This window comes from Poromitra crassiceps (assembly GCF_964638095.1).
Source record: "Poromitra crassiceps genome assembly, chromosome: 18".
NCBI lineage: Eukaryota > Metazoa > Chordata > Actinopteri > Beryciformes > Melamphaidae > Poromitra > Poromitra crassiceps.
This window is the reverse complement of record NC_139636.1, coordinates 18,568,098-18,594,531: the sequence shown is the minus strand read 5'-3', so window position 1 is coordinate 18,594,531 and position 26,434 is coordinate 18,568,098. Positions and strand designations below refer to the sequence as shown.

Sequence of the window (26,434 nt, the reverse complement as noted above, 5' to 3'; positions counted from 1 at the left end):
GGCATGCATTTTCACCTGGACAAAGCCAGATATAGGGACTTGCGCTGGCCAAAAAATAAACATGAACATGTATATGGGAGAGCGCAATTCCAGCTATTTCCCTTCTTCTCAGATGTTTGTTCTGGTTGAGGGTGCCTTGCTTCACAGTTTGGCACAAGAGGAAGATTCCACACAGTGAGATGAGACCAGGGGATTGGCTGAAAGTATGCCACATGGTGAGATGAGACAACGGGATTGGCTGAGAGACAGGATGGGTGCCGCCACTACAGATCCCCTTTCACTCGCCTCGTAGCATGTGGGAGGATCACGCTATTCCCACCAGTTCCCTTCCGCTTGAGATATTGATCTTTTATGGAACATCAGATTTTGGTGGAACCCTGGCTGAACCCTTACAGCTGTTTCACATGGGATGAAGCAGGCTGATAATCCGGCATCTCTTTGGTTCCTCCTCAGGTTGGATGGCAACCTGAAGCCGAGCTCCTCGCCTGCGTCGCTGGAGGAGGACGAGGGCTTCAGCGACTGGACGCAGCGCCGCCAGAGACGCCGGCAGCTCCGCCTGCAGGAGGAGGAAGAGGAGAAACATGCCAACATGACCAACACAGCTGCTCCCGACACCAGTGTCCCAGACTCAGCCTCAGCCTCGGCTCGCCTCCACAGGTAGGAAATCCCCTTTAATTTTTTCCAATTCCATTTTATATTTCTCCAAACTGAGACCAAAACGTAAAGAAACAACATCGGAAAAATATTTTCTTTAAATCCACAATTTTTTTCAACGTTTTGTTAAAAGTGAAATGTCATGTGGTCTCTCCTGTTTCTAAATATATCTGAAGCGTTTGGTTTGAACAAGTAAAACTATTTTATAAGCATTTTACGAAATGTCTATGGGAAAATAAATGGCGGATGAAAATCTCTGGTACAGTGCTGAAACAGGAAGTGACATTCACTTTGGCTCTCTATTTGCTGATGTGGGTAGCGGTTAGAAAGGGGATGGTCCATGGGATGGTGTCGCACCAAGTGCACTTACATTTGGTAGCGTATCTCTAATCTCTTCTTCTTGGGACCTGTTTCATCCATTTCCTGTGGCAAAGTGAGTGGAGCCCTTTGACTGTATACATATAGCAGAGCACCTCACCAAAGAGCTGCTTGAGTGAGTGCAGTCACGCACCGTGCGTCACTCGTCACTGCCTCTGGCTGGGTTGGGTTGCCAGGTACCACGACACAAATCCGGAGATTAGCGGGAGAAATTACAATGAGGGGGGCACAGCGGGAGAAAGGGTTAAAAATCGGGAGACCCGCCTAAATCGAGACTGTTGGCAGGTATGTTCTCAAAGTGAAAAGCAAATTGTGAGATGACGTAAGGGTCCCATGCAAGACCAACACCCCTCTCAAAACAATCCAATCGAATACGGAATCGTTCTTTCTCTTTCTAGTTCTCTAGCCTGGTCTATTTTACAATTATCAATTAATTTAGGCAACACTAATTAGGTCTACTTTTGATTTTGATAAATAAGCCTACTTTGATCAATTTCAGCCAAATTATGTAAATTCTGCAATATTCCATGTGCTGATTCCATTTCTATTGCCAAATTCCATGATTCCGTCCCATCATTTTTTCTGCATTGTGGAAAACCTATGGCCCTACACAGGCAGCAGCAAGTGGAAGCAGTCCAGGCCAGGACAGCAGCTGAGAGGAGGAAGGAACATGAGGAGGAGGACCAGGCATGGAGGGAGGAGAAGCTTCAGAAGAGGGAGGAGCAGATGAGGACGGCCCACAGGAGGGAGGAGATCCAAATGCCAGATGAGGGGGTAAGAGTTCTTCCCCGAACACTAACCAGACCCAACAAGATTTAGAGTTTTTTTGTGTGTGTGCATTATTACCACGTTCAAAACAACTCGGAACTTTTAAGTTTCAACTCTGAGATTTCCAACTTCTGCCATCATTGCGTTCAAGACAGCTCGGAACACTGAAAAAACAAGCGCTGACTTGTTAAAAATTAATTGGATGGTTGTCCAACTCGGAATAGACCCTTTTCACACTAGCTATTTTGTCTCTCAAGCAGGGTAGAGACAGGTGTAACCAATAACATTAATGATGGTTTCCAACTTCCATTCCATTTAGGTTCCAGTGACAGGGCCCTCATTAATGTTATTGGTTACATCTGTGTTTACCCTGCTTTGAGACACATAATAGCTGCTGTTAAAAGGGTAAATAACAGGTTGGAAATTTGATTTCCAGAGCTCTTGATTTCCTGTAATTCCAATTGAGTTCAGTGAGTTCCAAGTTGTCTTAAATGCAACATATTGTGGCCTAAAATGTAAAAAAAAAAAAAAAAAAAAAAAAAAATCAATTTAATTTGCAATATTTTGTGTGATTTGTTGTGGCAGAAATGAGTGAAAATGACAAAAAATAGTTCCTCCATCTGTCCTTGTCATGTCCAGGTGGAGAAACACAGAGAGGTGAAAGTCTCGTACACATCAAAGGTTTTCCTTCAACAAGAAGCGAAAAACGGCAACACCAACGGAGACGCAGTTGAGGAGGAAGTCACATCACACATCAACAGCAAAACTAAAAGGTCGACCAGGTTTGTCTGGCTATATTCATCATAATAGTTATACTGGATTAGAAAAAATACTTTCCAATCTGAAAATAGTCAGCTCAGTTAGAGCGTGTGTCCATGGCATTTTTCTGTGTTTCTTTGGGTGGAAAAATGCTGCCTGGAGCGCTTGTGAAGATAAATAAAACACAGATCATGATAATGTCAACATCCTCTCCATCGGCACTTTCACTTTCTCCATATTTGTTGTTGCTATGGGAAACGGCCAGCGTCTCCATCATTGTGATTGGTCGGCTGAAAAATAGCGGTTCATGCCACCAGGTGCTTTTCGGAAAAGTTTAACAAAATCTCAACTTTTGGAAGCACTCCACTCTGTGGCCGCTTCCCATTGCTTTTGATGACAAAAGAGTGCTGGCGTTCAGAAATAAAATGCTATATGGACACTCAGCCTTAACCTGAGCCATGTTGACATCTGCATGCTAAAGCTGGCTGCTACAAGCCAAGACACTTGGTTAGCTGAGATGGTTAGCTAGCTACAGTAATAAGCTGGAATGATCTACACTAAATCAATCCGTTGGATCAGTGATTAAATTATCAATTCAATTCAGAAATTACAGATGTTTCCTGTTTCAAAGTAGGCTACCCTCAGTGTTACTGTAATCACATTACATTTGTCGGTAACGAGTAGTTTAAGGCATTAAGGTTCCTCCAGTAATCACATTACAGTTACTAATCAAACACTTAAGCCATTACTTGCGTTAAACTTCTTCAATTTTCAGCAGGATCGAGTTTGAATCTGCAGGATTATGGAGTGTTGTAATGCATAATTAAAACTATTAATGCCAAGCTTTTGTTTAAATCAAAGCAAATATTTAAATTAAAATACAACCATTAATTTCCCAATAATTTGAAATGAAAAGCACCAGTTCTGTTAAGAATTGATTGTCGTCTCGTCTTTCCACCAAATAATAGAAAAGTATCGATAGTGGTATCGATAAGGACCCGGATTGGTAAGCAGACTCAAAAATGGTATCAATATGAATAAAAATGAATGATCCCCACTAGCCACCACTGGGACTAATACCATTGGAATCTGTGGATTCTGAGCTTTCATTTAACATCTGTTGGACTACTGGTGCAAACACACAGAAAAAATCCAAACATTACCGCGACCACCGCCGCAGTACCTACTTCTGCAGCAATAGGGTATCTCGAACAGAAACAGGCAACATCTGTAATTTCTGAACTGCACTGACTGATCATTTCATCACTGATACATTTACAAATGAAACCAGCTGTTTGTTGCCTGAGAGCTGAGGACCTCCAATATGGCTGCCAGAGAGCGTGTTACCTCATGTGACAGGCCTCTATAACAAATGCGTGTGTGGTGTGGGCAGCAGAAGCGTGGAGGCGGATGAGGCGGCGGCCATCTTGGAGACAGAGATGCGTCTGGAGAAGATCCGGAGGAGCCAGCAGCAGAAGGAGAGGGGTGAGCTGGAGCAGCTCCGTGTCCGGCAGGCCGAGGCTGAGCAGGAGCTGGAGCAGCTGAAGGAGAGGAGGGAGGAGAGACGCCGCCTCCGCCTCCAAGAGGAGCATCGCCAGGAGGATGAGGAGCAGCAACGTCTGGCCAGAGAGGAGGTGAGCAGTTATTTAAGCAATAAGCCCAGGGAGTTGTTTTCACTGATTTTACAACGGAGGTGCTCGAAGCGGCGTGCCTTAGAGCACCTCTCAAAATCAGTACAAATCACAACCTTTTATAAATTGGTTACCACATAATAGCCTACCTGGAAAGGTTTGAGCAACAAAATGCAATAGGCCTACTGATAACAAATAATCAATCTGGGAATCCAGTCTATTGCCATTTGAAAAATAGACTCTGGGACAGCCCTACCCTTTTTCCCGGCTTTTTCCCGGTCACTTCCTTGCTCCGTGCTCCACTGTTTACAGTCTGAATAGCAACTTGCACTGCGACTTTGGCGATACTACTAGTCACAACAACAGAACAACTACACCTCCAGTAATTTTCCATGGTTGTTGTGAGACGAGTTGATGTCTTCTAGTTCTATGCAGTGTGTTTATGCGTTAACATTATTAGCAAATAGCCAAAACGGACGCGGAAAAGGAAGTGACAGTGGCAGGAAGCCGGGAAAAAAGGTAGGGCTGTCCCACTCTATTTTTCAAATAATAGATTGACAAAGATTGACAAATAATCATCTTTCCACCAAGCAATGTAGCTCTAGCTACAGTATATAGCAAGGAGATAGGCCTACACCTGGAAAAACAGTGCAAGCTACAGTAGGCTACGTCAAGTATTCCCTCCATAGCTTAGCTGCAAGGGTAGCCTAGCATTATTGCATTATTGCTGAGATATCAACAAGCTATTCTGTCAAGCCAGACTGTCTCTTCTACATTCTTTGAATGCATCATATACAGTCTGTACTTCACACCCACAGAGCCTGGTCAAATGAAGTTGGGGAAAAAATGCTGCAAACTGGAGGAAGTTCGATGGATTTGACTAATCACCACACATGTAATGTAAACAAACCGGTGCAGGTGATTGGAGAAATACAGTATGAGCGGATGTCCCGCCTTTCCCCCTATCATAGCATCGAGTTTCCCTTTCTGTTTTGACCAACTTCCCCCTCTGTGAAGTACAGACGGGTAGACGTCGCAGCCAGCAGGCAGCAGGCTTAGCTAACATAGCTAATGTAAGATGAGATTTATTTAGTTAATCATTGTTTTAAGATGATCTTATTTTGGGTATGGTTTATGTTTACATGCTGTGATTAATGGTTCATCAGGTCATAAATATATCCTGTCTAGTTCTATTCTAAAGTAGGAACTATATACAGCTTGGCTGTGTAGGGAGTAGAATGGGCGGAGTGATACCCCAAACAGGGAAGTGACCCCAAGCAGAGAGGCTTGGGGGCTGTTGTCTTTGGGAAGTCGAACAATAAAGTTACCTGAAGTCATTCAAGACAGAAGCTCTCCTCGTGCAGTTATTATCCACGCCCGAAGAAAGGTTTATTAATTAAGGAGTTAACGCTACACAACACCAGCGTTACACTGGTGGCAGCCGGTTTGTGGACAGCAAACTTTTGCTGTGTTTGTGTTTTTGCCGAGGATTTAAGAAGCTAGTTTTTTTTTCCCTCCCCGCGCTGTGGCTACTCCCGCTAGTTTAGCTACAAGCTAAAGCTAAGCTAGGGAAGACAGTGTTGTGGGTTGAGAAACGGACTCTGCGGACTTTTCACCACCGAGATAGCAACGGAGGACAACACTGAGTAACAGAGCCTAGCAGAGTGGATGCTACCTTGCTGCTCTCCGTGGATATCGCGCTGTTTCATGCTGGAGCTGTGCTGCTTGTAACCCGATCTGCGTGGGACTGTTGGATGGTAACGTTGTCAACTTGTGGCTGTTACTATATGCATGAAACACAAATGAAGAGGATCTGCCTGGCTCACCAAAGCTAAGACTGTGACAATAAATGTGCCCGCTGTGAACTTAAAAACAAAACAAAAAAAAAAAAAACTTTAAAAATCAGAAGAAAAAAAATCACTTTCTCTGCCAGAGAGATGAGATATGAACAGTGACAATAACTTTTGGAACGAACTGCCTTTTCATTCTGAGTCAACCTATGCTAATATGTGGCAGGCTTGCAAGGGAGATTTTCCTCATGTCTTCATGGGGGATGGAAAAGAGGACTTTGCTAAATGGTGCAGACGTTTTGAAGTGGCTGTGGAGGCCAATCCAAATTCTGATGATGACAGTCTGGCTAAGCTACTGCCCACACGCCTGGGTGGTGCTGCTTTTAGTTACTGGGACAGCCTTCCTAACGCAACAAAAGTTGACTATGCTGCAGTGAAAGACAAACTTAAAACTGTTTTTGGACAAGCTGCTTATCTCTCTACGTTTCAAAGTTATATCAATGCACGCACTCGCCTGCCTGGTGAGGCACTTCCAGTGTTTGCTGCTGAAATTAGCCGATTAGTGGAGGAAGCTTTTCCCACATATGGAGACAATGCTAAAGATGGAGAAAAATTCAGGCGCTTTATTGCTGGAATCGAGCCGTATCTTCAAGTACGCTGTCATGAACAAGGTCTAAAAACACTGGATACTGCTCTGGCATTTGCCATGCAGATTGAGAACGCTCATCATGCCAGTAGGGTGTTTACAACTCCAAACACTCTGCACAGTTTTCCGCAGGCACAAGTCTCACCTGCTGTCTCTCCTTGGACACCCACTCACCTTCCTGCATCTTCCATGTCTCCTGGGGTTCACTCTGCTACCTCAGATGATCTTCGAAAGATGCAGAGGACAATAGAGACACTTTCAGAGAAGATGGAGCACTTGCAGGTGGAGATGCAACGCCAGCGACGTGACACACAAAGTGGATCATCAGACTACAGATCTCGTCAGAGGAGCCTCACTCCTGAGCGTGACCGAGGCCGCGGTCAATATTATCCCTCAGACAGAAGATCGTATGGAGATTCTTCCTATGACCGCTACGCAGCTCGTAGTGACTCCTACAGGGATTCGAGGCATGAAAGGGACCGGTATGACAGACGGGATGGCCACACACGTTCTGGATCGCAGGAGCGCTATGCACGTGGCTACAGCCCATCACCCAGAGACTACACACGGCGTGGTCGCTCTCCTGACCGCCGAGAGGAGAGCCAACCGTTTCACCGCTCTCCAAGTCCTGGACATGTACGGTTCCATTCCCCTTCTCACACCACCTCTAACAAGGGAAACTACAAGTAGTTGGCAATGAGAGCCAATTGCCAGCTACCGACTCTACCCGGGCTCATAAGGACATTAATGATTTATCTACTGATTTCACCAGAGACGGTTTATCTGAGGTTGATGTGTCATGTAGATATGTGTCAGTTGTAATTGAGAACACAGTTGTGCATGCTTTTGTTGACACTGGGGCCGATGTTTCAGTGATCAGTGAAGAGTTCAGGATGTCTACAACTGCCCTTCATAGAAAACCACTTGTGAAACAGTTTATTCCTCTCACTGGTGTCACAGGTGACCCTCTTGATTCTGTTGGTTCAATTAGAGTCAATTTGAGTATAGCCCACAAGCCTATGACACATGCCCTTCAGGTTGTCAGAAACTGTACTAAACCACTAATTTTGGGCTGGGATTTTCTAGTTGCTAATGGTATTGTTGTAAACACCCGAAACATGTCTCTCTTAGTAGATGACAAAATAGTTCCATTAGTCAACCCCCTCCAGTATGTCCCTAAACTCACAGATGTTTCAGTATCTTCCACAGTTACAGTTCCTGCCATGTCAGAAATGCTTATTACTGCTAAACTGAATACATCACTTAAAGGACTGGTGCCCAATGGCTATGCAGGTGTGTTTGAGCCACACTACACTGAACACTCATCTACAGGTCTTGCATGGTCTGTGGCAAAAGCTGAACAAGGTTTCATCTCTGTCAAAGTAGCTAACCCCTCCAGTGAGGAAGTCATGTTACACTCAGACACACAGATAGGAACTTTCCATGCCACCTCTGGCAGTACCAAAGACGAGTACGCTGTGATGGACGGTTCTGTGTGCAACATAAACATTCAGACGCCTGTGGTGTCCAAGATGCCTGTAGTGTCCAATCCATTTAAACTGCAGGATTGTTCAAAGTCAAACCCTGATCTCACAAGTACACAACACGAGAAATTGACAGAAACATTAAACTCCTTCTCAGATGTGTTCAGTCAGCACGCACATGACTTTGGAAGGACAAAGCTGGTCACACACAAAATCACAACCAACTGTGACATTCCCATCTCACAAAGGGCCTATCGGACCTCTCCGTCCATGAAAGCTGAAATCCATCGTCAGGTGGAGGAGCTTAAAGCTCAGGATCTCATTGAGGACAGCGCCAGCCCCTGGGCCAGCCCAGTGGTTATGGTGAAAAAGAAGGACGGCACATACAGATTTTGTGTTGATTTCAGAAAGTTGAACTCAGTCACCATCACAGATGCACATCCTCTTCCTAGAGTCGATGATAGTCTGGATGCACTGTCTGGATCTCAGTTCTTCTCCACAATGGACATGTCGAGTGGATACTGGCAAGTTGAGATGCATACTGCAGACAGACCCAAAACAGCATTTACAACTAGTGATGGTCTCTACCAATTCAAAGTAATGCCCATGGGTCTCAAAAACTCACCGCCAACTTTTCAGAGACTGATGGAGCTGGTTCTGAGAGGTCTCCACTGGAAAACATGTGTAATTTATCTTGATGATGTCATCTGTATGGGGCGTGACTTTGATGATCACCTTAACAATCTGATAGACATTCTTACAAGATTCAGGGAAGCAGGGTTGAAGCTAAACCCAAAGAAATGTGAGTTTTGTAAAGCTGCAGTCAAGTATATGGGACACATCGTTTCACGTGATGGACTGGCACTAGACCCAGTGAACAGTCAGCGCATATGTGAGTGGCCTGTTCCACGGTCACCCTCTGAAGTGCGATCATTTCTGGGATTGTGCTCGTATTACAGACGTTTTGTGCACAAGTATGCTTTCATTGCCCGTCCTCTTCACAGACTCACACAGAAGGATGTATCATTTGAATGGACAGAGGAGTGCTCGATTGCGTTTCAGACATTGAAGGATGCACTCATCTCCCCTCCTATAATGGCTTTTCCCGACTTTCATCAGCCATTCGTCCTGAGTACGGATGCGTCTAACTATGCAGTTGGCGCAGTGCTCTCTCAGGTTCAAAATGGACAAGAACGTGTGATATCGTATGCTAGTCACCTTCTTAACCGAACAGAAAAGAAATGGTGCACATATGACAAAGAATTCTGGGCCATTGTCTGGTCAGTGCAACACTACAAACACTACTTGAGTTGTAATCCGTTCACGATCATCACTGACCACCGCCCACTCCTCAGTCTGAGAAAAATGAATGTCACAAACGACCCCACAGGACGACGTGGTCGTTGGGCTTTGGAGTTGGATCCGTATCAGTGGACAATAATACACAAGGAAGGAAAGAAGCACACAAATGCGGACGCTATGTCGCGGATCCCTCTCTCACGACAGGACCCAGTGGTCCCGGAGGACACAACACCTCCCCCGCAGGACGACCATGCTGCTCAGGTCGAACTGGAAACTCCTCCAGCGCTGCAGGACATGCCAGCGCCGCCTTCTTCTGTAGCCAGCACGACGGCTCAGGTTTGTGCAACGGACAGAGACAATTCAGTTGTTCAGACAACCGAAACAGGTATGGACTTGTTGAAACACACATTTTCTAGTCAGGGAAATGACATTGTCGCTGAACAACATTCTGATCCCATTCTCTCAGAAGTGTACACATGGGTACAGCAAAACAAACGTCCATATCTCAGACAGGTTAAGGGAAAAATGCTAAGAAAATTGTGGTGGCAGTTCCCTAAACTAGTACTGTGTAATAACTTACTATGTCGAGAAGCACACACTGCGCCAGGGAAGCCAGTGGTATTTCAGGTGCTAATTCCCAAAACACTTGTCACACAGACTATGAACATTTTACATGGTAACCCCTGCTCTGGTCATTACAGTGCAGATCGCACATTTAAGAAAGCTCTAACTATGTGCTATTGGCCTAGCATGAGGTCTGATATTGAGAATTTCTGTGATTTGTGTCAGACATGTGAGGGTTATAGAAAGCCCGTACCGCAACATAGAGCTCCTTTACAATCTATACAGGCAGAGAGACCATTTCAGTTTGTGTGTACAGATATTACTGAGTTGCCTATCACATCACAGACACATAGATATGTGCTTGTAGTACAAGACCACTTTACGAAGTATGTCAGTGCCTTCCCCATGTCTGATCAGAAAGCAACTACTGTAGCACAACTATTGTGTGAACGTTACATTCCTGAACATGGAGTTCCAGAGGAACTGTTTTCAGATCAGGGACGACAGTATGAATCAGAGATAATCCAGACAATCTGTCAGAGACTGAACATCAAAAAGAAAAGAACCTCACCATACCACCCCCGCGGTAACGGGATGGTTGAGAGATTTAACCGGACTTTAAAAGAACAGTTGGCTAAACTCATTCACCAAAATGGAGGTGAATGGGATCACTATCTTCCAGCAGTGGTCCTCTCCTTTAACTCTACTCCTCACTCTAGCACTGGATACTCACCTTATTTTCTTGCTCATGGCAGGGAGCCTCGTCTGCCTGCTACTGTCACTCTCTCCACGCCAGTGGTATCACTAACCCCAGAGAACTATGGCACAGAACTGGTGACACGGCTTGACACGGTTTTCCAAGCTGTTCGCTCTCATCGTGAGGAGCAGAGACTCAAGCGTGAGTACTACTTCAACAAGCAAGTGAGGTTCAAACCATATCAATGTGGAGATCTTGTTTGGATGGACGATCCCACTACACAGAGAAAGAAACTTGAGCCAAACTGGACTGGACCTTACAGAGTTGTCTCCTCAGATGACAAGGGACTCCTGTACAAGTTATTGGATTTGAGGAATGCTCGAGGAGGAACCAAGAGTGTTCACTATGATCGCTTAAAACCATATCGATCCACCTGGGATGGATCCTCAGCACAAGTGAACCAACCTGTAATTCCACAGCATATGGACACTCTCCCCAGCTATACAGCATTATCTGGTTCACTCCCGTTGTATCAGAGAGAGCAACCTGACACGGGACAGGCTTCTGCTCCTGCCTGCCCCTCTGTTCCCCTGCTGAGGAGACCTTCAGGACGGGTCTCTCAGGTTGTACCACAACAAAACCCGCGATCTGATGCTGCTCCGGCAGTGCATGTTGGGACACGTGGTTCGTCTACGACTCGTTTGGGACGGGTTGTTCGCAGACCACCGCGGTTCTTGCCATGATCAATCCCTTCCACTCAAAAGGACATGTTATGGACTGTTTTGCTCATAATATGGACTGATACACACTTAGTGTGACACTGTTCTGGTTTTGCACTTAAAAAAAAAAAAAAAAAAAAGATTTACTGTTTGAAAAGAAAAAGAACATGATGTTGCTGTGTTATGTGGATGTAATGTCACTGTTTTCAGTCAATTTTGACCGTATAAGTTTACTTTTCCTGATCATATGCTGCTCATATACCTGTTGTGCGGGTTTACATTTTCTTTCTATTTCACATTTAGCAGTGATAGTGATATTGGTATTGGTTTTCATTGGAGATGAGATTTAGTGTTCATGAGATTTATTTTGTTTGGTAAATGTTGAAATGAGGACATTTCATTTAAAGAGGGGGAAGAATGTAAGATGAGATTTATTTAGTTAATCATTGTTTTAAGATGATCTTATTTTGGGTATGGTTTATGTTTACATGCTGTGATTAATGGTTCATCAGGTCATAAATATATCCTGTCTAGTTCTATTCTAAAGTAGGAACTATATACAGCTTGGCTGTGTAGGGAGTAGAATGGGCGGAGTGATACCCCAAACAGGGAAGTGACCCCAAGCAGAGAGGCTTGGGGGCTGTTGTCTTTGGGAAGTCGAACAATAAAGTTACCTGAAGTCATTCAAGACAGAAGCTCTCCTCGTGCAGTTATTATCCACGCCCGAAGAAAGGTTTATTAATTAAGGAGTTAACGCTACACAACACCAGCGTTACACTAATTACTATCAAGGACCATCAGGACCAGCCTGTGAGTCACACAGCCACCACAACAATGCCGCTTCATTTTTGTTGGAAAGTTAGGGTGCAGGAAACCATTAGCAACCATCATCTGGAGATCCTTTTCATACTGTACCAACACACTGCCAGCATTTGGTAGCCTGGTAAACCATCCGATCACGTGAATTCACATTCTGTTTTGTTCTGTGGTTCCTTCTGGCCTCCAGCCAGGGGTTGGGCGTTTTCAGAAACTACAGTCTACGGGCCAATCAGGGACGTGAGCGTTAAGGTTAATGTTCATTGAGTTTAAGTGCAGAAATGAGAAATAGTCCCAATAACAAGAATTAAACAAGAGTATGTACCAGCGGAGTTTCTCTGCAAAAAAGACATTTTCGCTATTCTTCCGGATTTGGATTTGACTGGATCTGACGCTGATTGGCTGAAGGAATGGATTTGGCTATGCTGATTAGCTAATACATGAGTTTTTCAAGCCATCACTGAAGCTTTAGAATGCAGTCGTCACTCTCCTTAATAACTGAACTGTTTGTGAAGGGTGCAGCTCTAATGAAGACTGAGAACAGTATTTAGCTGCAGTGGGATGAAGCCAAGACTAAATAGTGAGTTTATCAGCCACTGCGGCCTATTAACGGAAAAGTGACTTTCCTGGCCTGCTTAAAACCATTAGAAGTATTGAGTTACTTTTGTGTCTTTATTATGCAATCAACCATAATGGTTTTGAGAGCAAAACTTTCCACATCAACCATTTTTTTTTTATTGTAAGTAAAATAAATGTGTGATTAAAAATGTGTGATTAAAAATGTATTCATGCGAATCAAAAACCTTTGTTTGCAAAGCCAAAAGTTTTGTTTGCGAATCCAAAAGTTTAATTTGCTGTTGAGCTGAATCTCATGGGTGGGACCTCCGCTGAAAGACACGTCTTTATTGGTCAGTTTCGATCGGAGTGACATCCACAGTTACGTGTTCTCTGCTCCTGCATGTCTTTTCCATGGACTTCAAAACTCCCTCTCTCATTTACTAACTGATTTTATTTGCAATAAAACATTTTTTTTGACTGCAGTGTGGGAAGTTTTGCTCTCAAGCCTATTCTGTTTGATTGGATGATAAAGACACCAAAGTAAATCCGCATACAGTAAATGCAAGCCAGCACACACAGAATCTGTGGGTACAGACTTTTTCCTGTATCGCCAGCCAACCTTTGACCAGAGGAGGTTAGTGCAGTGACCAGGACTCATACCCAGGGCCGTAACCAGGGTTCCGAAATAGGGGAGGTCCAGCAAGGGGAGGCGGATTCGGTGGCGCGCCGCCGAAAAAAAATTGAGGGTTTTTTCCCCCTTTTTTAGCCATATTTAGAGTAATATATCATTTTAAATCAACATTAGGATTATACTGTTGTGATGTCATTATTCAGTATATTCTCTTTCATGTCACCACCTGCTCAGCTCTCCTGTCAACATAATTGTAACTAACAAACACAAACTGTTTTAGCCAAATTCATATCAAAATGACACCTACAAACACAGGTACACAACCCAAGCCATACACAACACACAAAGTCAGCATCGATAATAAAAAAAAACATACAGAGGGACATTTATTTATTCCTGATAGGAACGATTGAAAAATAAAATAAAATATATTATGTTGTTTTTAACTTTACACCACCTCTTTTTGTTACTTATTGGGTCATGAAACTGAAACCATGCATATAGCCACCTGCATACCTGACTTCGGGAGCTTGGCAATTGGCATCATGCATGATTAGCCAGTAGCATCCCAACGTGTCACACAGGTAACATTACTTAAGAGACAGACTAGACACTTACTTTCTTGGTTGTTGCTAAAAAATCTGTCAGTGTCACTCACTGTCTGTCGTTCACTCGCTCACTGTCTCGCAGCTCGCTCACCTTCAATTATCTCGCCAGGCAGACAGACAGTCATCACTCACCACCATGCTGCTGCTCTCTCGGAATCAAGTTACTGCGGACGCGGCGTCAGATGACTTCCTGCCTGACCTGCCTTTCGTTTAAAAATAAAAGCGATCCCGTGTTTTTCATGCTTTTCCATGCAGATTGTTTTATTAAAAAAAAAAAAAAAAAAAACTTTTTTTTCTCTGAAATATTAGGGGAGGTCCGGACCTCCCCGTCCTCATAGCTAGTTACGGCCATGCCCATACCCCACTGGTTTCCCACCCCCAGACACGGCCAATTGTGTTTGTAGGAACGTCTGACCGAGTCCGAAGTATCGCTGCCGGGAATTTAACCCGGGTCTCGGTGGTGGTACGCGAGGCACCACTGGACAGATTATGAAGGAGGAGGGAGAGAGTTTGTACTCCTTTTTTCCTGCTTTATGATTCTTATTATTATTTACTTTCTCTCTTCTTCTCTGGTATGAGCTAATGGTGGTTGTTTATGCCTTCTGACTGTGCTGCTTTAGTATTTTTGTAGTATTGATGTTACACTTTGCTTGTGCTGTGGAAAGGAGATACAGTTTACAGGTTTGAGGGATATCAGGGGTGTTTATGACTGAAGTTGCTCGAGCGGTGCTCTGTTAAAAGGTTAGTTTAGATTTGTAAATTGGTTTTGCGGTGGGGGGTCGGAAATAGGGTGACTCACTTGTTTATTGATTGTTTGTTACTTTGTAAACTGTGTTTCTGTCTGTTTTGTGAATTGGCTTTTTTGCTATCCGTGAAATAAAAAGTGTGGGGGGTGAAAAGAAGCAGCTGATGAATGCACATGTATCGGAGGAATCATGTGCTACTTTACAACTCTCTGACAAAAACCCCATTGAGTTCGAGGCGAGGGAACCAGGCGATGCTTAACTTCCGGGTTTTAGGACTCATTCCTGCAGCACTCTATGAGACACATGTAGAGAGATGCAGGTAGTGTGTGTGTAGTGTGTGTAGTGGTGTGTGTGTAGTGGTGATGGAACAGTGTGTCTGAATGGCTTCCAGGAGGAGAGGAGGCGTATGAAGGAGGACATAGAGAGGAGGAGGATGGAGGCAGCAGAGAGGATCAAGAGCCTGAGTGTGGAGGGAGACGAGACCTTCAGCCCCTTCAGTCCCAAAGCCCCCACCCACAAGGTAACACCAAGCGATGTTATGTTGCATCTGCTGTACAGCGGAAACCCTGAAATATCGTCCGTCTGTCCCAGAGTCATATTAGTCGTCAGACTGATCGACTCTGGGTTCCCAGATGAGGTTACTGTAGGGTTAAATAACAAAAATGTTAATGTGATTCACGGTTGAAATGTAGAGTTTGGAAATGCCGTGAATCAAACTCCGGTCTCCGGTGTTGAATGCAAGTGCTCTGCCACCCCCGCCGTGCTACTTCAATAGACTGTCGTTATTTACATGACCGCTGATATACACATATCTAGAAATGTTGATATGCAACATTTTTTGCTTCAGAAACGATGAGGTTCAACATCTCCATGGTGAAACATCAGTCATGTTCACATGTTGATTTAGTCATAATGAGTCACTTTCAACCACAGCAACCATGACAAATAACTCTGCCTTATCTCTACAGCCAGAGTTCAGTTTCAGCTTGTAAGTTGCATGTGTGTGTGTGTGTTCACATCAGACAGCATGTCGTGCTGTGATGAACTCACTGATGAATGGACTTCTTGGTGTGTGTGTGTGTGTGTGTGTGTGTGTGTGTGTGTGTGTGTGTGTGTGTGTGTGTCTGTGTGTGTGTGTGTGTGTGCGCGTGCGTGCGTGCGTGCGTGTGTGTGTGTGTGTGTGTGTGTGTGTGTGTGTGTGTGTGTGTGTGTGTTTTAATGTACCCACTGTGTTAAAAAGTGAGGCCAAGGGGTCGTGGCCAAACGTCAGTATTTGAGGAGTTGGTTGTTGGAGGTTACAGTATGTATGTCAGTAATGCAGCGATGTTTCACAGAAACGTTATATTGGATTACCCTGCACATTGTGGGATTTAGATAGCAGTCTATTGGACTACCCTGCACATTGTGGGATTTCTATAGAAGTCTATTGGACTACTTTAAAAAAAATAAAAGAATAAGTCTAAGTCTACTCTGCACGTTGTGGCAGTTCTGTTCTATTGGACTACCCTACAGGTGGGATTTCTATAGAAGTCTATTGGACTACCCTACAGGTGGGAGTTCTATAGAAGTCTATTGGACTACCCTACAGGTGGGAGTTCTATAGAAGTCTATTGGACTACCCTACACGTTGTAGGAGTTCTATAGAAGTCTATTGGACTACCCTACATGTTGTAGGAGTTCTATAGAAGTCTATTGGACTACCCTACATGTTGTAGGAGTTCTATAGAAGTCTATTGGACTACCCTACACATTGTAGGAGTTCTATAAAAGTCTATTGGACTACCCTACACGTTGTAGGAGTTCTATAGAAGCCTATTGGACTACCCTACACGTTGTGGGAGTTCTATGGAAATCTATTGGACTACCCTACACGTTGTAGGAGTTCTATAGAAGTCTATTGGACTACCCTACATGTTGTAGGAGTTATATATAAGTCTATTGGACTACCCTACATGTTGTAGGAGTTATATAGAAGTCTATTGGACTACTCTACACGTTGTAGGAGTTCTATAAAAGTATATTGGACTACCCTACACGTTGTAGGAGTTCTATAGAAGTCTATTGGACTACCCTACACGTTGTGAGAGTTCTATGGAAATCTATTGGACTACCCTACACATTGTGGGATTTCTATTGTCACAGCCTGTCTTGTACGTGCATGGCACTGCATGCTCTGCAACTCTGCATCGCTGCTGTCGGATGAACACGTGTGGTTTTCTTGTTCCTTTAATTTCATTTATTTAAAGTTTGAGAGTTTCATATCCACTTTGTGCCGTGGTGACAAAATTATTGGCTCAATAAAACTACAGTATCAGTTACAGCAGGTAAAGCCTGCCCTGATTGGCTGTTTTATTGTAAAGGCTTTCTGTGTCCTGGGAGCGATCATCAGCTCCGATCTGCCTGTGTTCACTTTCAGACAGCGAGTGAAGAAGCTTTGACAACAGAAAGTGTGTGTTCGGTGAGTCTACCTTCAGGTCCAGGGTTTAAGCCTCCACACAAGGCATTCCTTTGTGTGTGTGTGTGTGTGTGTGTGTGTGTGTGTGTGTGTGTGTGTGTGCGCGCGCGCACGCATGCGTGCGTGCGTGCATGCGTGTGTGTGTGAAGCCCAACCCACGCTTGTCCTCCCAGCTCCCAGTACCCCTCACTGCAGTGAAGGGCTTTGATCAGGACGTGATCAAAATTATTTTTTGATATTTTCTTTATCAAGGGAAACCTTGATATTTCAAAGACAATACACAAATAAGTTCCACCAGTCAAACAGACAGCAACATACATTAAAGGGACAAATCTGATATAAAAAAAAGCAACTGCGAACGTTGCTCGCCGTTCCTCTAATCACGGTGGCGATAGTGGCCTGGGCTACCTGAGCTGATACGGTCTGACAGACAGGTGGGGTCATTGAGAAGCTTGATGCAGACCAGCAGCCTGGGCTGTGTTTGAGTTGGAAGCTGGGCTGAGACAGACAGGTTTGTCGTGGAGAAGCTTGATGCAGGCCAGCAGCCTGGGCTGTGTTTGAGTTGGAAGCGGTCCCGGTCCTGGAGACGCCTAGCCAGCTGCTGCCCTGCACCCACATGGACAACCTCCCCTGTCCCGGGTGCTAATAACCTCACACGACTTCTTCTACTTCCTAGACATATCACACAAGAAACAGTCAAATTCAATTAATGTTTTTAGTGAAACAGCCTATTTTGACTAGAGCCGTTGAAAAGATCTAGAATCTAGATCTAGACACTGTAGAAACGACTGTTGTGTGGCTAAGTTTTGGATAAATATACCAATACGAGTTTGATTGTGTTGATGTGTCTTGTGGCCGTGGAGGGTTTGTGGAACGGGTAAACTGGAGTCAAATGGACTAATCTCATGTATTTTGATTATTCTGTTCATAATAATACACTTCTAGTGTGGAAGGAACCCAATTTGAGATGTGCTGGGACACTGCAGTGACAACTGACTATATGTGACAGCTGCTAATATATGATATTATCATATATTATTGAATTGTCAGGAGCTTGTCTTGTCTCTGTGTGTTCTAGTCTTTGTTCTGTTTCGTAATGTTATGTGATGCAAGTGTAATGGTTGTATTGTCACTGTCATGTCTGTTTTGTGGACCCCATGAAGAATAGCTGCTGTAATGCTGTAGCTAAAGTAAACGTATTCTCTTCCAGATCACAGAGAGGACGGAGTCACTGAACCGCTCACTGAAGAAAAGGTAAATACCCCACATGCATCCTATTGTAATCACCTTTTCAACTACATTGTAACAGAACTTTCGCTTGATTGGTTTGTTTGGCCAAGTCTCGCTCAAGGAGAAGTCTGGAGGAGAAGACGAGAAAAGTTGAGTTGTTTCAGGAAGACAACGGTGGAAACGTGAGTGAGAGTTGGAGAGAGGAGTCCCCAGGAGAAGTTTGTTGTGTGTTGTGTTGGAGCTTCTTCCGAGCTTTTCGAGCGCAAACTCAACTCTCACAAGACTTGGGGCAATTCCTGGTAGCGCTACCTCTGGCCTCTACACAATTGGCCATGTCTGCAGTAAGGAAGCATGGGTATGACTCCTGGTCGCTGCACTTGCACCTTCTCTGGTCGGGCGGGGCGTCTGTTCGGATGGGGGGGAGGGGGGGGGGGGGGGGACTGGGGGGTATAGTGTGATCCTCCCAAGTGCTACGTCCTTCTGGTGAAACCCCTCGCTGTCGGGTGGAAAGAAGTGGCTGGCGACTGTAACTCTCCCCACGACTGAGACAGCAGGCAGAATTGGCCAAGTACAATTGGGCAGAAAAATTGGAGAAAAATCCCATGGGGGGAAAAGAAGAAGAAGAAAAACCTCAGGTGAGACTTGAGCTAGACTTCTCATTGAGTGCGACTTTGTCACACACAGCAACAAACAGAGCGGATAAAGCAAAAGGTAAAGAAAAACCTCTCTCGTTTCCATTTTGTCAGACACATAACAATATGAGTCTGCAGTGGAAAAAAACAAAACAAGCACTTTTAGTGAATGTACATTACACACTTGCTATAATGTATACTGTAATATGCACTTGTCCTCCTGTCGGATTACATTGCAGCCCGTTTCACATCTGCCGGGCTGAAGCGATCTCGGTCAATACTGGACCAATTTCAAAAACTGTTGCGCTGATTGGTGTGAACCACTGGTGGTTCAGATTCAAGCCAATAGAGACACTGCGGAGCGCATCATCATTCAGAAACCACGCCCAAAACGGGGGAAACAAAAACTCCCCCCCAATCCTGGCGTTCTCCTAATGTCAGGTGTTGCACACAAAGATCGAAGATGAACACTTCTTACTTCCTTGACAGCTAGATCCACATTTTTCTTCTCGCCAATTCTCAATGGCTTCCTTGATTTGCTTGGGAGTACAAAAAAAAAACGTTTAATTGGAGATTTTTTACATTTGCTGTCTGAGCAGTGTGATCGTGATGTCATCATCTCGCACAAATCCAGCTGCCTCGCAAGGTTACCAATTATAGTTACTTACACAAAAACATGGGAAAATAGCATTGAAAAATACAGAGGTTTTTTTTTTACACTTTAATTGTTTATCTGCCAATTATCCTGCTTAGTGGGGGTGTTTCGGTCCCTGCTTGCAGCTTAGTGAGCATGCAACACGTACTCCCTGGATGACCTGCGGGTCCTGAGTTTTCCCAGAATCCAGCAGGCTCGGGCTCGACTGCTGCCTGTCTGAAAGTAAACGGTGACAGATCTCTCTCAGTGCATCCCCTCTCCCAGGCATGATGTATGGCTCTGGGTAACTCTGAGCAGATGCAGGGGGGGGGGCGGTGAGGTACGGCAGTCTGCTGCAGTCAACACGCGCTCTCTCAGCAGAGCGTGTGCCTTTTGTCCCAGTTGCCTGACAGTACCAGGAGGGCACACATGACCCCTGACCCGCCGGCGTTAGTGTCTGGCTCCGCCCACTGAGCTGTGCAGCAGTCAGAAGGGGACCCAGAGCTTTCATTCCAATTTCATTTATGATATATATTTTTTTATTCAAGAGAGACCTGGACAGTTCTCCAGCTTGCAAAGCAGCACCCTCTATAGCGGTTTATGATAGTTTATCGTTTATCTTTGATTTTGTCTTTGCTTTGATTTTCCCACAAAATAGCACATGAAGGCAATGCTGTTTAGCAGCCGACTTCAAAGTCCACGATGTCAGATTTTCTCACCAGCACATGAGGGCAGCATAATAGCTGGTAGCTATAAAATGAATGAAAATCATCTAGTGGAACTGAATATATATATATATATATATATTATATATACACACCCAATCGAATCAGATGACATTTACGCTGAGAGAGATCTGTCCACCAGATCTAATCCAAATCTGTCATTTACATTTGCTAAGATTCAGACAGACAGGCAGACAGACAGACAGACAGACACACAGACAGTTTCCTTCCAACTTGGAAGAAGTGAGAATACGTAATAACATGCTCCAGTGAGTCACACGCTCCCACAGTCAGAGACAATCAGTGGCAGCCAGGCACAGATGTAATGAAAAGCAATAAAAGGGGGGGAGGGAAAAAAACACCATAGAAATCTGGAACTTGGTCCAAGTTTGTGAGTTCAGTGACTGGTGATGTAATCTCAGGTGATGTTTCCTTCAGTCATGATGACATCATATCAGGTGTGAAGTGGGCGTGTCCGCCCGGCGCCCAGACATGTCAAAGCAAGCATGCATCCGAATGATGGATGAGAGATTTCTGTCCCTTTCTTTACTTTATCGTCTGCTGCCGTAGAGAAGGCATGACATCACTCATAAAGCAATGTGGGTCACGTTTAAAAATCACATTAAAATAGTCAGCCAGTGCCTGCAGAAGCCAGCTAACATCCCACCACTCTGTAATGACTCACACATGCCTTTCACCAGCAGAAACGCTCTCATACAAATAATGTATGAAGTGAGACAACGTCAAAATCAGTGTTGGAAGTAACTAGTTACTGTAATTACACTACTTTTTGCAGTAAACTAGTAATCGAACTAATTACTTTTCAAATTTAGTAACTCAATTACAATTACTGAAATTTAAATGGGCTAGTTACAGTACTAGTTACTAGGGATGAGCCGAGTACTCGAATGAAACGAGTATCCCTAATGTCGTTTTTACGAGTACGAGTATCATCCGAGTACAATGCGTTAATATCTGTACTCGTGATTAGGGCTGGTTATCGTTTAAAAAATGATGATACCGGTACCAATTTTAGTACCCTTAAAGTGATACCGATACCATTACTTCATTCGATACGCTTCCCTCCCATACTTTGAACCATTTGAACAACAAAAAATGTAAGACACGCCCACTTTCAGTCTAAACCCCGCCTACTTTTGTACACAATGTATTATGTATTTATTTAGTGTGTGTGTGTGTGTGTGTGTGTGTGGTGTGCTGTTGTGTTGGAACAGTAACAGCTTCAAGAAGACGCAGCCTCCTGTTCTGCTGTCCAAGATCGACGACAAGCTGGAGCAGTACGCCCACGCTGTGGAGGTCAGCGCACACACACACGCACGCACGCACGCATGCACGCACACACACACACACACACACACACACACACACACACACACATGCATGCACACACACACACACACACACACACACATGCATGCACAGTACAAACACACACATGCAGACATGCACGCACACACATGGATGCACAGTACACACACACACACACACACACACACACACACACACACATACTCGGTGGGTTTTCATCCACCTGTTTTTATGCGAAAACCTCAAAGTATCACATAAAAGTTTTTACACTTGGGGGAGGTGGAAAAGTTGGCGTATCGTTGAAAGGTAAGTGCGACTAGTGCAGTGGAAACAGATTAAGCAAATCTTCTGTTGTCGCTCGGTTTAACCAAACCCCATCCAAAAACCATGCTGTTTCATGTTGCATTGCCTTACCTCGACCGTACAACATGACGAAGGCTTGTTAGGAATAAATAGGATGCAATCTACATGTCGGCATAAAGTTGTTACTCAATTAGTTTGGCCACTTTGCTGCAGTACTGCCACAGCGGTAAAAGTGTGGCGTTTTCTTATTTAAATTTGTTCTTTGTTCTTTACAAAAGCCCCCCTCACTGCTGCCATGGCAGCACAGCAGCTCTCCAGACTTCCTCACAGGATTAACCCAGGCTTTGTGTTGTCTAGACCTCCTCACAGGATTAACCCAGGCTTTGTGTTCTCCAGACCTCTTCACCGGACTAACCCAGGCTTTGTGTTCTCCAGACCTCCTTATAGGACTAACCCAGTCTTTGTTTTCTCCAGACCTCTTCACCGGACTAACCCAGTCTTTGTTTTCTCCAGACCTCCTCACAGGACTAACCCAGTCTTTGTTTTCTCCAGACCTCCCAGGAGTTGAAGGCAGCCAAGGTGGGGCCGGCAGACCTGCCCAGCACTCCTGAAGTCGCCTCCAAGAAGAACCTGTTTGAGGCCGGGGAAGCCTGGAGCCAGAGTCCCACCAAGGCTCCTACCAAGGCAAGGAACCCCCCCCCCCCACACACACACACCCTACCTCTCAAATAGTCAGGATATTTCATCTATAGATTAGTGTACTGTCATGGACAGTTCTGTCACATGCTGCGGTGTGGGTACATACAGTATGTAGTGTGACATTGAAATAAAACAGTGGTCAGTAAGGGTGTTGTGGACAGGCTGGAGGATGGGCGTACAATATACGTTTGTCTTCGATGCCGATGACCGCAGTTCGATTCGATATAACTTGTTAACAAAACGTTTTTCTTAACCATGACCAAACCATTTCTCTAACCTTAACCAAGTTGTTTTAGTTGCCTACTCAGAACCACAGTTTGTGCGGGAGGAACAAGAGAGAGCAGTCACAGGAGGGGTCTTCTTCATAATAGACTTTCTGGTAGATAACGCACACCAGGAGCCTAGAGCTCCCTCAGTACTACATGGCACAGGATAGTACTGTGCAGAATGTTTTCAGATTTGTGGTGGCGGAACATAATTCAGGTCGTCTTTCCCCAAAAATATGGGACAACAAGGCTAGAAACAGAGCTGAAAGAGCTTGTTGGGGTTGTAGACAGACAGACAGACAGACAGACAGACAGACAGACAGACCGACAGGCAGGCAGGTAGACAGACAGACAGGCCGACAGGCAGGCAGACAGGCAGGCAGGTAGACAGACAGACAGAAGGCGGCAGTGTGGCCGTCTTACTATTGGTTGTTACTGTACCTCCACCAAGGAGGTTATGTATTCGGTGCCATTTGTTTGTTTGTTTGTCTGTCTGTCTGTCTGTCTGTCTGTCTGTCTGTCTGTCTGTCAACAGGATTATGGAAAAATGTTCATGTTCATGAAACTTGGTGGAAGAATGTAGCACGGGGGAAGGAACAACTCATTAAATTTAGGAGCGGATCCGACTCATGAACGAGCCTCACAAACAAACAATAATAGCATAAACTATTGGCCTTGACGGAGGTCTGCGGGGTCTGCCCTTCCAGTTTATAATGTGGCTGATCTGGGCATGAACTGTGATCATTAAAACACTGTTTATAATGTTGCTGATCTGGCCATGAGCTGTGATCATTAAAACACTGTTTCTATTTCAGGTCTGTTGAGGTCATATGCTCCAAACTCACACCTCCATTTAAACTGCTCTGGTCTTGGCAGTGCCCTGAGTCTCTCTCGCATGCGTTTAATGACTGAATGTGTTTCTCAGGGGTAACCGACCAGGCCGAGACTGTGAGCGGGAACAATGAGCTATGAGCTGAGAGAGCCCAGGCTTTCCTGGTCTCATCTCGTATTAAAGAGTGTTTTTCTTTATTCACTCCCACTCCTAAAATCCTGCCGTATGGTCAGCACCCGTTGGCGTCACTTTTTAACATACTGGGTAGCCTACCCCTTTTCCTCATTTTTCGCCGTACTCCACCTTTTTCGTAATTTTTCGATGCCATGAGATCTGGTCTATGGAATAAATATATCCACATAGCCAAACATGCATCATCCATCATCTCTTATAAATCCAATATCAGAGGCTCTCTATTGAGTCACTCATAGTCTTCGCACATTACACACTACACCTCACATCTTTTAAAGACCTTGCCATGTTTTCTTTTCTTGTCTTTGCTTTTATTTCTTCTTTGTTGTTTGTTCTTCTCCCTGGGTTGATTTCTGAGGTAAGAGACCTCGCATAAGCCCCCTGGGGTTTCTGTTACCTGCACAATGTGTGTTTTGCTGTACTTGTATCTGTCTATTGGACTACCCTGCACGATGTGCGAGTTGGAGAATGGGTTGTCCCAGAAGTGTGACCCTGTTTGTCTGGTGTGTCTCAGGAAGCGGAGGGGCTGAAGGTGGACGTGGCTGACCTCATCACAACCTGGGTGAAGGGCGGCCCTGACGGCGGCAACAGGCCGGCGGCCACCAAACCCACGGTGAGCCATCTCCCATAACAACGCTCTGTGTGAAGCTCTCTGTGCTCGCGTTAACTCTTCTCCGGTCAGCCGCTATAGACCCTTCTCACAGGGGCCATTTTGTGTCGAAAAGGCAGGGTAAACACAGGTGCAAGCAAAACGCTAATGAGGGTTTCAAACTTCCATGATTGGAATTTGGAAACCCTCATTAGTGTTTTGCTTGCACCTGTAAGTAACTTCTTCCACCACTGCATATGTCACCTGTGGGGCCTCATCTATGCAACAGTAATGCGTATAAATTTGAGGTGTTTACGACTGAAGCGAACCAAAGTTTTTATTCATGAAAACCTGATCTTCATGCCAAAACGTTAGGGTTGTGCTACAACCCAGGTTTTACGAGTGAGAACGAGAGCTCTCACTAGTGCCTTAAACGCTGCAACGCAGCCCTATGGAAGACTGTTATTTTGCTCCAAAATTACTTTTCATTAAAACCTGACCACCCACCCGTAGGTGGCGTGGTACCCCCTGGGACTGACACGGATCCACGTGACTACGTCACGTCCTGCCAGTCCAGGGAAAAATCACTCTAATTTCTTCCAGCCCGCTTAGATCCGACGCACCCCGTGACGCATCGACACAGCAAGGCTGGGTAGTGAGAGCTCTCGTTCTCACTCGTAAAACCTGGGTTGTAGCACAACCCTAACGTTTTACTTCGTTTCGAACTCAAGCTCTCACTAGTGCCTCCATTCAACCGACCTTGCTGCCGGGAGCACCCCACAGGGCGACCCGAACGGCACCGGTGAACCACGGCCATATGGCAACGTTTATGCCTAACCGTCTGACATATTAGAGTGGCAACGATACTACTTTCTTGCCACCGACAGCACCGCGTGCGCAAACTGCGCACCGGACACGTCGAGACTGTAGTACCTGACAAAAGTGTGATGAGAGGACCATGAGGCCGCGGCACACATGTCCTCCACCGACACACCGCGCAACAACGCAGAGGATGTCGCAACACCTCGCGTAGAAAGCGCCTTGATACCCTCCTGGGGAACCTTGCCCACGGCAGAGTATGCCAACGCGATCGCCTCCACTATCCAGTGTGATAAGCGATCCTTGGAAAGGGGCCCGCCCTGGGCCCTTTGCCCAAAGCAAACCAACAGCTGATCTGTAATGCGTAAAGAACGCGTCCTGGCCACATAGGCCGAGAGCGCCCTTACGGGGCACAGCATGAGCAAACGTCTCTCCTCGCCCGTCTCTAACTGAACGGCGGGGGACAGAATGCTGATAAGTCTATGACCATAGACCTAAAGCTGACATCAATAATCTTAGGTTGGTAAGCCGGGTTAGGTCGCAACGTAACCCTGCGCCCATCATTACCACACAGGCCTGCTGCACCGAGAGGGCAATCAGGTCACCAACTCTCTTTCCTGACGACAAGGCCAGCAGCAGCGCGGTCTCTAAAGACAGAACCCTTAAATCGGCGGAGTCCAAGGGCTCAAACGGATGACCCGTTAGCCCGTCCAGCACCGTAACCAGGTCCGATTTGGGGGGAAAAACGCACCGCGACGGCGGGCGCAGTTTACGCGCCCCCTTCATGAGGTGCAAGACCAAAGGGTACGCCCCCACGGGGCTCCCTTCAATTCCCCTATGGCAAGCAGAATCGCGGCTACGTACACCTTAAACGACTGCGGGGACTGACCCGCGTCAAGCAGGCTCTGAAGGAAACGGAGAACTGGTCGCACACTGCAGTTCACTGGATCCACGCCCTTACTTGCTGCATAGTGCATC

At 45.3% G+C, this 26,434-nt stretch overlaps 1 protein-coding gene across 1 annotated transcript in view; it reads left to right on the top strand.

Moving 5' to 3' along the window:
- The window catches only part of lsp1a (lymphocyte specific protein 1 a), a 62,438-nt gene that overhangs the window by 18,097 nt on the left and 17,907 nt on the right, over window positions 1–26,434 (top strand). Inside the window, exons 3-12 of the mRNA XM_083654937.1 lie at window positions 454–657; window positions 1,647–1,806; window positions 2,440–2,582; window positions 3,953–4,193; window positions 15,143–15,271; window positions 17,168–17,209; window positions 18,417–18,460; window positions 21,663–21,744; window positions 22,612–22,743; window positions 24,563–24,661. Coding sequence (XP_083511063.1) covers window positions 454–657; window positions 1,647–1,806; window positions 2,440–2,582; window positions 3,953–4,193; window positions 15,143–15,271; window positions 17,168–17,209; window positions 18,417–18,460; window positions 21,663–21,744; window positions 22,612–22,743; window positions 24,563–24,661 — 1,276 coding nt within the window. The remainder of the gene's footprint in view (window positions 1–453; window positions 658–1,646; window positions 1,807–2,439; window positions 2,583–3,952; window positions 4,194–15,142; window positions 15,272–17,167; window positions 17,210–18,416; window positions 18,461–21,662; window positions 21,745–22,611; window positions 22,744–24,562; window positions 24,662–26,434) is intronic.